This window comes from Pomacea canaliculata, linkage group LG8 (assembly GCF_003073045.1).
Source record: "Pomacea canaliculata isolate SZHN2017 linkage group LG8, ASM307304v1, whole genome shotgun sequence".
NCBI lineage: Eukaryota > Metazoa > Mollusca > Gastropoda > Architaenioglossa > Ampullariidae > Pomacea > Pomacea canaliculata.
This window is the reverse complement of record NC_037597.1, coordinates 25,739,505-25,752,789: the sequence shown is the minus strand read 5'-3', so window position 1 is coordinate 25,752,789 and position 13,285 is coordinate 25,739,505. Positions and strand designations below refer to the sequence as shown.

General features: G+C 47.8%; 1 protein-coding gene across 4 annotated transcripts in view; it reads left to right on the top strand.

Moving 5' to 3' along the window:
• Nucleotides 1–13,285, top strand: part of LOC112571242 (homeobox protein Meis1-like) — a 192,403-nt gene that overhangs the window by 137,676 nt on the left and 41,442 nt on the right. For all 4 annotated transcript variants that reach the window (XM_025250117.1, XM_025250115.1, XM_025250116.1 and 1 more), the window contains one exon: nucleotides 3,621–3,766. In XM_025250117.1, the coding sequence (XP_025105902.1) occupies nucleotides 3,621–3,766 (146 nt within the window). The remainder of the gene's footprint in view (nucleotides 1–3,620; nucleotides 3,767–13,285) is intronic.

Below are 13,285 nucleotides of genomic sequence, written 5' to 3'. Positions count from 1 at the left end.
CGCGTCGCGCCAGCCTTCCCGGCAAACACAGCCAGACAGCATTGTCGAGTTTAACACCTCTTCATCACCTATGTCCGCGCCCTCCTTCGATTTCCACTCGGGTCCGATTTGACCGGTGGCGTCGGGCGAGTCCCTCGGCAGGGGGGGAGGGACCCCTAGCCTGGTTGGCAGGGTGCACAAGGACTTTCCACGTCGTCACGAGAGGCTCTCACCGCGTCGTTATCATCGTCAGGTCGAGCTCCGTGGCGATGACCCAAGAGCCGAGGGATCGCGACCTCACGTCCGGAACAACAAGGCTGGAAGACTTCTCCCGTCAGTCACAGTTCACCGAGCAAATATTTGCCGAGGTGTTTAGCTGTGACGGGCAGCGGGTCCGTACAGTGATTGGCTCCTGCTTTAGTTTGCGACCTTCGACAGGCGAGGGTGGATTATTATTTTCGCTTACATGCTGCTGCAAACAGACCGGGGATGCTCCCCGCCTCCTCAACCGCCGCGGAGGTACAGGATGATGCCGATTGCGCAAGACGGGCGGCAGCAGAAGCGGCAGTTAGGTGTCATTGTCTCGCCGCTGTCCTCCTGCTAATGATGTGTATTCAGGGACCGGCACGGACCCGGCCAAGAGGTGACAGAGAAGGGTGTAATTGACAGGTCGCTAGAACGGCCCCGAAACAAGTGGCAGGTTTATCAGATGAAAATGAAGTTGCAGATTGCACGAGCAGGGTGGAAATGGGCACTTCCAGCACCCAGGACATGACAGGTTCGCCCCTTTGCGCTCCTTCTGTCGTGCCATTGATTATTTTGTCGAGGGGTGGGTGGGTCGAGGGTGGGTTTTGGTGGAAGGAAGGGGGTGAACTTGGGTGGTGTGAGGGGGGAGGAAGAGAGCGTTGGAGGGTCTGGCCTCCGGTTTGCCAGCCACTTTTTCTAACAGCATAAAAAAATTGCTTCCACGCGTGCGTCCTTCGGTGGTCCTGCGCATTCACGATTACAATTTCCTCTTAAGAAAATTACAGAAACCGTGCCATGCGCTGATTTTAAAAGATGCGTTCGCGACCATCTGGGAATTTGGCCGTTTGGCGACAAAGAAGGTGCGCGCCCAGGTCTAGTCTAGTGGAGCCGAGCTAGATACCGGCGAAAGGTGGCGGTAGTATTTCACGCCTGGCTTTAATTTCAAGATGGTGTTCGGGCATATTGCCTTCTGACGCATGCGCGTTCGGGGGGTCGCCGGCGCTGGGCCAGACAGCGTCTTTCTTTCCGTTGCATCACTCGCATCGGCTAGCACAAGCGGGTCTTTAGCAAGCAAGAATATTTGACCAAGAAATTTAATTTGTTCCCCAGCCTCCCGGGGGCAAAGGGATGCCATCTTGGAAATTTGTAGCAGCCTTCTATGGCTTTTGATTGTGGCGGCATGGAAAGGGTCTTTCTATGGGATTGTTTTCACAATTTGCCCAAAGTAAATTTCCCATTTGTTCTTGATGCGGGGGCCGGGAGAAAACCCTTTTGCCTGGGAGGAAAACCATCGGCACAATGAAATGACTCCACGCCGAGATTGCAGGCGCTCCTCCCATTTGGATTCATTTTGTTTAAGGAAGATCTGTTTATCCTGGAGAGGCGAGCACACAAGGGCCGCATAAAGTGTCTAGTGAAGAGCGCTCAACATTGGCCTCTGATAAACCGCTTGCGTCGTCGTCTTGGGCCCACAGCGGCCAGCGCGTGCGACGTGAGTGTTACCTACCGCCCTCGGCCGCCCTGCCGCCCTCGGTAGCGGCTTACGAGAGCGGAACTGAAGCCACCCGTCAGTAAACGATGCTAGTGACAGTATCAGATGGAAGCTGGATTTTTAAAAAAAAAGTATTTTTTAAAGGTTTATTCTCGTGGTTAAATTTGATTTACGATGTGCAGACATTTCAAATGTGGACATAAACAGGTGTGAAAACCGTCTATGTACCGTATCTACATATGTATCAGCATCCACACAACGGTGGAATATGGCATCGGATAGGCTTGTTAACAGACTGAATTATTTCGTGAGAAAAATATGGAGTTGGGTGGGTGACACCGAGTAGTATTGTCCAACTCGTACAGAGGTATTAAGATTTTGTAAAAGATTCTGTGCTCTACACCAGTACCATCTGTTGTCAATCAAGAATTCCCGTGCATTTCAAGAAAACACCGTGGTCCAGAATTTTTCATCAGTTCTTGTGTTTGTTTTTGTCATTATTCGTCTTGTTTCCTTCAAACTCCTCATGCATAAGGAACACGCAGTCAGAGATAGACTAAGTGTTTACAAAAGTTCCAGGAAAGATGTTTACATATTCCATAACAAATCTAGAAAAGTGTAGCTTTTAATTATTTTTAGGACAGAAAAACTAGCGATTTCTTTTCTTTTTTTTTTCATAACAGACATTTTATTTATTTTTTCTTTATATCATTATTTCATCATGTTCACCTTATATTTGAGAATGAAATCCCACAAGCAATGTCCTTTTACACAAACAGACAAAAACCAAACCCTCTTTTTTTGCGTCGATAACCTAAATACTCACCTTCATACTCTCCAATCCCAAGATATATGTATATTTTCTCATTCTTATTTTTTTTTTTTTCTCCTTTTGTTTTATGTATGTTTTACAGCGGCTGCTTTGATTTCGAGGAGAGCCTGGCCAATTAAGGTGCACAGCGGAAGCATGTTTGCACACGGCATTATGCAGTTATGGATAGGTGGCGATCAAAACCTGTCGTTATGCTAATTGAATCTGGCGGACTCGCCGTCTTACAGGGCCAGCCATGCGTGCCGCGGGCCGCGGGGCCGCTAAATAGTTATCACACACTTTGTCCGCCATCCGGAACGCCAGGCGAAACCGTAGACGCGATAACACACCCGGGCCGCGCGCTCTTGCATTGTACACCCAGCCGTCTGCTGCGCGTGCGTGTGCGTGCATGAGTGCGTATGCGTGAGTGGGTGAGTGTAAGAGGTGGGTGGGGTGTGGAGGAGGTAAAGGTGAGAGACAAGGGGGTTGGGGAGTGTCGTGTGGAAGGGGTAACACGCCTCGATGTTATCCGGGTGTGTTTGCGAGGCCGCCTTATGGATTTTTAAAGAGCGTTCCCAGCGCAAGGGGCTCGGCCGTCGGGTGGTGCATGATAATGGAGTTAGGGTGGGTTCCGTTGCGATGCTGTTCGGGTAGTGTTTCACCTTTTTTTGGGGGGAGGGTACTGGGGTGGGTGGTGGGGAAGTCGTTTGTGCTTATGGTAGGTTGGGAAGAGGTAGCAAACGAATAAAATGCCAGCAAGCGGAGCTGAACAACTTGTGGTTTGGGCTTGAGATGTCTGGTCGTTTTATATGTCGCGAGTTGTTTACTGTGCATTCCATCATCATCATCATCATCTGCAAGTTGTGTTCATTGTAACAGCTCTTGCACATTTAAACATCTTCTCCTCTCCGCATCCCACCCTCACTCCTCCCGCCACTCAATCGCCCTGCATGTTAGAATCATTATCCCACAAGTTCCAGCATTTTATGACTTTCTCATCTGTTATTTTGTCTTAAAAAATCCTCATCCGTAACTTGTTCATTGACCCCACTCACCTGGCGTCAAGTATATTTACCGCAGTGTTAATTGCAGGTGACGGGCTGGACAACAGTGTAGGTTCTGGGGAGGGCACTGCCGACGAAGACGACGACCGTGGCTCCAAACGGAACAAAAAACGTGGAATATTCCCTAAAGTCGCCACCAACATCATGAGGGCATGGCTCTTCCAGCATCTCTCGGTAAGGAAGACAATTCATCGCCCTAACTTTTTTTGTTTGTTTGTTTTTTTGTTTTTGTTTATTTTTTGTTTGTTTGTTTGTTTGTTTTTGTTTTCTATTTGATTTTTTAAAAAATTATTTTGCTTCACGCATGAAATGTGTAGACCTCATATCCACTTTCCTTTTTTCAATATTCTATTATTTCTTTGAATGATCATATTCCTGTAACAAATATTGACGAAGGTATTACTAACACAAATGTCTGAAATGTGAAGAAGCGAGTGGGAGAATAAAAAGGAAAACAGGCGATGAAAGAATAAAATAAAGACGACGACAACAGCAACGACACGAAAAGACGACGACAGATGGCGCGCCATACTCCATGGCAAAGGAAAGCCAGAAGGAACATTCTGGTGGATCCAGTGGTTTGTCCACCAGAGATGATGATGGCACAAGTACTGGCGCTTCCTGCAAGGCAACGACTCTCCGGTGAGGGAGGGGGACCATATCCAGCGGGAGGGAGTGTTGTCGATGATGAATGGGGCCGGCTGCAGACGCTGTCCCGAAGTTTCAGAAGATGCTGCGGGTCCCGGACCTTGTTGGCTGCAGCCTGACAGCTTTATGTCCGCATCTGACCTTCAGCCGGGGAGCGGCTGGCACTGAAATCCACAGTCGGCCGCGCAAACCCATCTGTTATGACAGCCGAGCTATGTTGCGCGTGCTTGAAATTGATCCGGGCTTCCTCTACCTAAATCCTCACACGGTCCTCGCCGTAGTGATTTTTGTGGTTTCCGTAATAGAAAACTTCCCCAACGCTGATGATCTAACATCTGGACATCAGGGGGCCGTTGATAATATAGAATCTACGAGTTTCAAATGTTACCAATTTACTGCAGTCGCTGCACTTGTCTACTACCACCACGTCTACATTCTGAGACTAGTGTCTGTCCAGTACAGGATGGTTCACTTTTTTTTTCTTTTTTTTTTTTTCTGTTTCTCAAGCATTTGTTCTCTCAGCAGAAGTTGATTTTTTTTCTTTCTCGTTTCCTTCTGCCCTCTTTGGGATTGCAATGCCGGAGCTATTCTCATTTCCAATTATGAATTTTTTTTTCAAGCTCCTCTTCGCAATTTGCTTAGAATCCTAGAGCGCGGCTTTGTTTTGCAGTTGGAGGTTGATATTTTCTATTAACATTCATGACTTGCAGTCCTGCAGATTTGCCGTCAGGGAGGCTGCGCGCAATCCTTCGATTATCATTTATCCACAGCCGCTGGTGAAAAGCAGAAGGGGCGGCCGTCCCGGCAGGAGAGCCGCGGAAACCCTCGATAATATTGTACCTTCCGTAGGTGCAAGAATTAAGGCCAGAATTAAACGCCTTCAACGGTTAATGAGAAATGGGCGTTTGAGTGACAGCCGAGGGATGGGGTCCCGGGCCCGTGTTGGTTTTTGGGCTTTATCACTCACATTTGCTCGGATCGCCGGCTTTACGTGACAGATGCGGCGACCAGCACGGCACTAGATAGCAAAAGAGCAACGAGCGCCCTCTCTCCGCGGCTCGTGCCAGGGGGAGTATATCGCCCTCAACACCAGTGGTCTGCTGTCGCTCGCTGTGGGCCCGATCATTCGCGCCCTGATCGAGCTTTGATGGAGCGCGGACCACCAACGCTTCGGTTCAGATGGTCGTTTGATTGCCTCGTGGAGCTCTTCCAGCTTTTCCCACATTGCATGTTTTCCTTCTTTCCTTTCTTAACTTTTTTCCTTCGTTCTCATTTTCCCTTAACCCCCTCCTCCTCCTCCTCCCCCCCCCTCACATGTTTCTCTGCATTTTCTAATTTTGTCCATTATTTCCTTATTACTGTCACATGATTTTTGTAGCCAACGGTTGTAAAGTAGCAAAAATATTTATAGACGAAAAAGTCAGTAATTAGCAAAATTTCTTTGAAAAATGTCATCAAAGACGTTTGCGTAGAAATGAAATTGTCTCCTCCCCCCTTCTTATTGAACTACCATTTTAATTAAAATGGCGGCTTTCATTTGTTGTTTCGACGACCCATTGGTAGAACTTAGGCTGAGGGGTAAAAATCTCTGTGAAACATGTACATTTTTCCACTTGATTGTTTTTTGCCCCCGACAAAATTAAAATAATTAAAAAGCGCTTAGATACCTTAGTTTCTCGCGCGGCACTTACCTCCAAACTTTTTACCGTAAGATGTGAAATATGTGAAATATGTAAGGGGAAAATCTCAGATGTGATCGTTCTATTGAGAAGATGGTGTATGCCGACATTTGTCCATCCAGTCGTGTGTCTCGATGCTCACAGATTTTAAATTTATAGTTCAGAGGTCAGCTACACACCACATTTTTAATTTTTACACACGTCTTAAATCTGTTTATGGACACCAAGTGCACAACACATATAAGTTTGTTTGTTTTTCTGAAATATTTTTAAAAACCGATTAAGCCAGAGATCAGAAGCAGCAGTTGTTTTTTTTTTTTTTTTTTTGCACGCGCTTGGGAGCGATTTTTGAAAAACATTCCTAAATTTGCTTTTGTAGGACAAATTAAGTTTTAGAAACATGTGCTACCAGCCTGTAGTCCACAACATCAGTGGTGTCATCTGGCGACAACATCGCAACATTACTATTTACTGCGAGCCAAGTGGATGAAGCCGCTCGCAAACAATTTCCAGTCCCGACCAATAAAAAATTTTGTAAACAAATGAAGACGTCCCTAGTTGTACCTAATAATTATTTTGTGACAAAATATTCTCCACTAATGAGCCGTGAGGATGTTCTGTTTCGGTCGCCGCTATAAATAAGGCAAGCCCGTTATTAAATATTAGATCACGTGATTTCAGCAGGCACTAACCTGAGTGAAACCTGTAAACACTTTGATAAAATGACCAAAGTTTTTTTTCCCCTCGCAAAAACTCGGAGCATAGAATAGTCTGTGTGAGGAGATGGTCACGTGCCCTCATCCTCCTCTCCTCCCTCCATCCCTGCTCGTTTTATCTGTCTGTCCGTCATGTGGGCCGTTGAGGTTTAGTTGGCCATTCGATCTCCGTTGATTGGACGTGGATTAGGGCCGAGGACTGGCCAAGGTGAGACTTGGGAAGTAATTGAGGCACTTGTCCAGCGCTGACGCCGTTTGTCGGTCTTTTGTCACATCAAAGGCGGGCCCGAGACTCGTCTGGAGTTGACGGAGTGAAAACTTTAACTCCGCTTTTTTCCACCTTTTTACCCTTTCCCGATTTTTAAGTTTATATTTTATATAAATGAAGCGATTAGATTTTTTTATTTTCTTATTTTTCGATGTGGTTTATTGGTTCTCTTCCTGGCCCAGCAGCAAGTTATGGAGAGACCGCGTTGAATGCCGGGAGGAAAGAAACTCAAAGACCGGGATTCGCAAGAGCAGGAGTGAAGCGAATATTTGTTTATTACATTGTGGAGGGAGGCATGACAAACCATCAGAGGCCAACATCGTAGAGTATCGCCGCGTATACACGGATTCGATGCAGAGAAACATTGTTTACTAATCCAACATATGTTGACCGTCATTTGCATGGAGGCAGGTGTGTAAGTTTTATTTTTTTTTAACACACTGTCATAAATTCGAGGAGTCATCCACCCTACTTGTTACCTAAGCGTGATGATCGAGGCGTCACGCCCCAGAGGAAGCGGGGCACTGACAAGGGAGGGCGATGTCACAAAGTACAGTGACCTGCCAGTGAAGCGTGTCATCATCACTCGACACGTCAAGCCTCGTTGCCGCCCATAAGCTGTGTCATTTGGATCAAACCTGTGCACAGGTGCGCTGTAACGGCCTAGGGTGCGGTCGCCAGGTAGGGGCAAGCTGTTCATCTCAGGTGAAACCGAAAACGACCGTAAACAACTCTTTATGGCTAAAATGCATATGTTTCCTTAATCAACAGAAAATGGCCAATAAGTAAATAAAAAATTGTTTATGGCGATGAAAAGCACAAGCAGTCGAGAGCCCGACCCTAGACGAGTGGGAAAAAGATCCAGTTTTGAGAAAAGTTTTTTTTTTCCTCCTGAGTCAACGAGAGGAGTGTCCGATCTCTCATGTTCTCACCTGAATGTCCTTCTATCCGTCACGATCTTGCCTGCGGGGATAACTCGTCATCCGCGTCAAGGGACACAACTCAGCCCGTATTTACAAGTGCTCTCATTCACTAAATGTGGAACACTGCGGACTCCTTTGAAAAGCTTGTGGCAGATAATCTGATAAACAAGGAAGCAAGGAGAGGCCCAGATCGAACATTTATCTTATAAACTCTAGTTTATTTTATGACATCCGTCACATTTGTTGCGAAACATTCTCAGCTCAGAAAAGGAGTAAATATTTTTTATAAACAAGGTTGACACAGGTTTTCTGGGGCTAGCCAAACAGACTTGTCCACACTCTTGCTGGTGCTGTTACAGCGCCTTCGTATGGGAGGATGTGCAGTGTCTGCGAGAAGAATATTATTTCTGACAGAGAAGCTTTAGCAAAGTTTTTAAATTACGATCGTACAAAATATAATTTGTGTAAGGTTGGTCCGGATGTGAAAAAAATTCACCAAATCACATTATACAGTTTGCGTGTTTATTTGATTGTCAAGCTGTTTCCCACTTTCCGAACCAATACAGATTTTATTGTTTATATTATTTTCACTGTGTCGCCGCCATCATCTCTCGTCGTTACCCTGACAGGACCATGTGTAACGGTTCCCACCCATGCACGTGCTAGCGCTGGCGGAAAACGTTCCACCTTGTTGTTTGTATGCGCAAGGAAATGCGCATCTCGGCAAAACACCATTCACCAGCAAACCTCTCACTATAAGATGTTCTCTATCAGTCTTGTGGACATCAGCACATTAAGAAAGAGAACAGCGGTATCCTCATCCCAACGAATGATGAATGATGGTAGGTCAGTGACTCAGTACATGAGTGGACCGTGGACAGATGCTTCCACACACACGTGTTTACAGGATGGAGGACAACATTCACGGAGTTAATTTTTTTATGTCAGAATTATGCCGCAAGAGTGAAAAACATAAACTTTTTCTGTCTTATTTCTTAATCCTACCTTCTTTCCATGTGCCCACCTCCCCCTACCCTCGACTGTAGCTCGGCTAAATGTCACGCAGGGAGGCGAACTGCCCGCGGCACGGGTCTGTATGCTGGGCTTGTCCCTAAACTCCCTTGTGACTCAGTGTCTAGAGAGGAAGGTTGTACGTGGTACCTTGAGGAACACATCTCACCTCGTGATGAGCAGAGTAGTAAGGTGTGTGTGGAGGCTGTGGTGGGATCTTGGGGAGGACAGCGAACAGGAGAGTTTGGCGGCCTTGTCCTCCGACGAACTCCAAAGTAGCAGTGTTGATTTCGGAACCCAACCTTCACTTCCCAATTTTTTCCCCTCTCTCTCTCTCTCGCTGAAACAGAATGCAGTTCTTAATTTTTACAGGATGTGTAAAGCGATGTGTCGACGAGAAGTGACCCCATCGTTAAAAGCGAACGAAGCCGGGGAGGAAGGGTTAGCTTTAGGGGCGTCCCTAATATTCTGTAGAGAGGTATAACAGTCGTGAGTTAAACTTGTTGGGTAGAATGCAGTGAAAGATCTTATTTATTAAATTATTTACAACATTAAACCAGTCCTAACGTCTATGACTCAAACTGTATTGACTCCCAGTCCTGTGTTTGTGTGTGTGCGCGCGAGAGAGAAACAGAGAGAGAGAGGGCTCGGGGCGAATGTCATGAATCACAAAGTAGCCTGGGGTCTTCAAACTTAATTCCTCGCGGCATCCGCTACATCTTTGTCCTCCCGATAAACCCTCGGACATACAGCCAAGTCAGTTACCGGCCTCAGTAGCGTATTCAGTCACACTAAATCAAATGGTTTTCTCCCTTAGCTTGATGCCAATGAGACTAGCCATAGAGTAGTGGAGTTAAGTCCCTCCGCTCTGTCCTCACCCACCCATCCATCCTGCTTCTCCCCCCTCCCACCTTTTTAGTCCTCGAGTACATTCGATCTGGTCTCGAGCGATGTTCGTTTCAGACAAATTAGCGAAGTTTGTTTGGTGCCTACGAGTTACCGTTCTTCGGTAAAGGCGCTCTTTTGCCCTTTGCTTTATCCCCGTGGTCATGGTGGACTAATCCTGTTTACCACTTAACGAGAAAACTCGCAGACGCAGCCGTTGGCGGCGCGAGCACACACACACACACGCACACACACACACAAACGTGTGCCAGGGGCAGCCGTGGTTACCACAGTAAATTGTGAAAACAACATTTATTTATCCGGCACACTGGACGGGGACAAGGCATTGATGGGGCTAATAAGGTGAGGTGGCTTCAGCGGTCATTACCGGCCTATTATGGGGGGATGACCGGCAGTAATGGCCCTTGCCCCATCTTCTCTTCTCGGAGTTCCAGAAGTGGCGCGGAGATGAGGGCTGTTCTTGCTTGTCCAAGGAATTGCTTCCCCTTCCTCCCCTACTTCACTGCCTCCCACCCTCTCTTTTTCTGTTTTGAAGGGAGATAATAGGGAACATCAAATAATGAGCGACCCCATTACTTCCGTTGTAGTACTTTACCCCCTCCTCTTTTTGCTCCCCTGAAACACCCGCACTCCCCCACACACCCTCTTCAAAGTGAGCTAGAATATCGAGGCATGAACAAGCATAAAGAAGTACATTAAAAATATTAATAAACTAAAAACTGAACCTGAGGGAAGGTAAAAAAGGAATGTACGATAAGGAGAAGAAAATTAATTGAAAAGCAGCCTTGCAAAAGCGTGACGGTTGTTTCACTGAGGCATGTAAGGTAGTCAGCCGACACGGATGATCCGAGTCTTCTGCGCGTGAGAGCTCGCTGTGAGGGGACCGCCACCTAGAGGCCCGGATGTACGGCTTCTGCTCGTGGCCCAGCCTCGCGCCGCGCTCTCACAGCGGAGGCCGCTCAGCAGAACGCTCGTGCGTGTGCTTATATGTCAGGTCTAATCCATGCTGGCATCCCATCAATAAAACAAAGCGACCCTACCCCCCTCCAATTCCGCTCTACAATAGCAGTCGATCCTTTCACCCCCTTCGCGTTTACTACCCTCTCCCCAAATATCGTCCCTTCCAAAGAGAGAAAGAAAAAAAAAAAAGAGAAAAGATCTGTCCCTTACCCCTACCACTCCCCTTCCAAAAAACGAAAAAAAATCATCTTTCTGCGCTAGCGAGGAGTCCCAAGAGGACACTTAAGTTTTTCTCCGGCCATTTCGTGTCCTGATTAAAGACGTGGCTCGCGACCATGGGGACCGTCCCGCGCGGGCGACCTGGAATCCATTGGCAGAATGCGACGTCTTGGAGTCAAGGCTCGCGGGAGCCTCCAGGAACCAAGTGGTCGGCGGTGTGGCAGGCCTGCAAGGTGAGCGACGGGCTGGCGAGCCCCTCCAGCACCGCGCGCTTTGACGAATGAGCAAGGCTCGGCAAGGGGCGGGCGCGAACGTGCGACCCCGGGGTCAGGTTAGAGGCAGACTGGGAGGGTATTGTTTTGATGCCGACAATCCTGCTAATGGCAGAGATGGACAATTGCGGATGACATTTCGCTCCCTGCCTTGGCCCCAGGCCTGCCAAAGCCCCGGGTTTCCTGTGCTCTGTGCAGAATTGGGTAATCACGGACCGCGCGCAGGACGGCAAAACGGTGGCTGACCTTTTTCCTTTCCATCACAAACCGGTTAATAAGCTTCTCTCTAGACCCGAGTGGGCTGGTCGGGACCCTGGTGGCATTTACCTAATCAGTTTACGCTAGTATTAAGCAAAAACAGCAGCGCTACCCCTCATCTCTCCTCCACCCCCAGATACTCCCTGCACTATCTACCGGACCGAAGGTGAGGACTGTAGTCAGGGACGCCATGGTGTGAACAGGCGTTTCCACGTGCTGAAGGAATGGCGGGTGCGAGCAAGACGACTACCCAAGTGGCGCCCATCTTTGACAGTTTGAAGAATTTCTCATAACGCATTGATTCAACGATGTTTGGTGCTTTCATAGAGCAGATACCAATATTTCTAACACCATCCTCTCCCAGACCCCCAAAATTCACTTCTCAAAGGGAATGTCGGTGGCTCTGCTTATCTTTCTTTGTCGATACTGAACTAAAGTTTCAGTTTTGGTTTCATTCGTCGTAGTAAACAAATAACTTTATTGTGTTTACATTTCTGGTCATGAAGTAGGCAGATGCTCTTTGTCCTCGTCACCTTCGCAAAGTTTTCCCGTGTCTAACCTTTCATTTGTTTACACGTGCACTCATTTCCGTCTGCGTGAGGTCATCAGGCTGTTTGCAGTTTCATTTTTTTATGTATTTCTTTTTATTTTTCACTTAATTTACTTCAAGCGACTGTAGTGGACATACCAGACGAAGAAGACACCGCCTCATCTCCTTGACACCGAGGATACCGGTTCCGCATCAACTCGACTCCGAACAATGCTCGGCAGGAACACGAGGATCAACCAATTGTCTGCTGAGGGGACGACCGTCCCGGTCTTTTCCGGCTACTGGTCTTTTTAATTTCCACTTCTTGCATGCGCCGATCTTTGATCAGACTTATTGAATAATCAGCCACATTTCGGCCTCTTTAATGAGGCCCAGGTGGATTGCATGCGATGAAACCAGACGAAAGACAGGAGGGTCGGAATGAGCCGCGCGCCTGGGACCATCCCCCTTGCCCTCTCTACCTTCCCCAGTCGGGCTCTGTGACTGGCGAAACTTGCGTATAATGGGTACCTGGCGACTTGAATGTTTGATAACGGCCGGCCCTGTGGACCTCGCATATTGCTGCACGAGGTATGCGTGCTTACTCCTAGCAATGTTATCAAACGCTGACTAATTAATGAGTTGTTTTTAAGGGCGGTTCACATGTTTAATTGCACTCGTGTTTCTCGCACAAACGGGGATAGAATCGGTTTGGTAGGAGGGCGGGGTAGGGTGGGGGAAGGTGAATGAGCAGAAAGAAGCTCGTTTTTAATCCAATCGCTCCATCGCGCGACTACAACCATTTGAAGAATCACTTGAGATCCAACACTGATTCAAGTATGGACAGTTTTCCGAATTATTAATGGCCGAGGGATCAAACGGGATACCTGGAGCCGGCCGAAGGACCGGGCCCTCGCTGAAAGATGCATCGTCCAGGATGGGTACATGGGAGTAGAAAGGTTCAATGGGTCGCACCGAGCGCAATTGGTGTGACGTCAGGTCAAAGGAAGTTTCTTGTCTGTGTCCGCTGCGCAGTCTACCCCCTCGCTCGCCTGTTGTTATCTTCCGAGGACTCACTAATTGGAGAGAGGGAGGAGGGGCGATGAAAGGGAATGAGAGAATGGCGTAAGGTGGTGCCTACTATCTCTTCATCAATCACACCTGTCGTTTGGTTGTCCCGCTGCACCTCAGTCTTCAAGATGGCCGCCGGCCAAGTTAATGCGCTCTCGTCCTTCCCTCGACGCTTTCTCTTCCCCCATTCTAACCCTCCTCCCCTATCTTTCCCACGCGCTGACAGTAGGTTT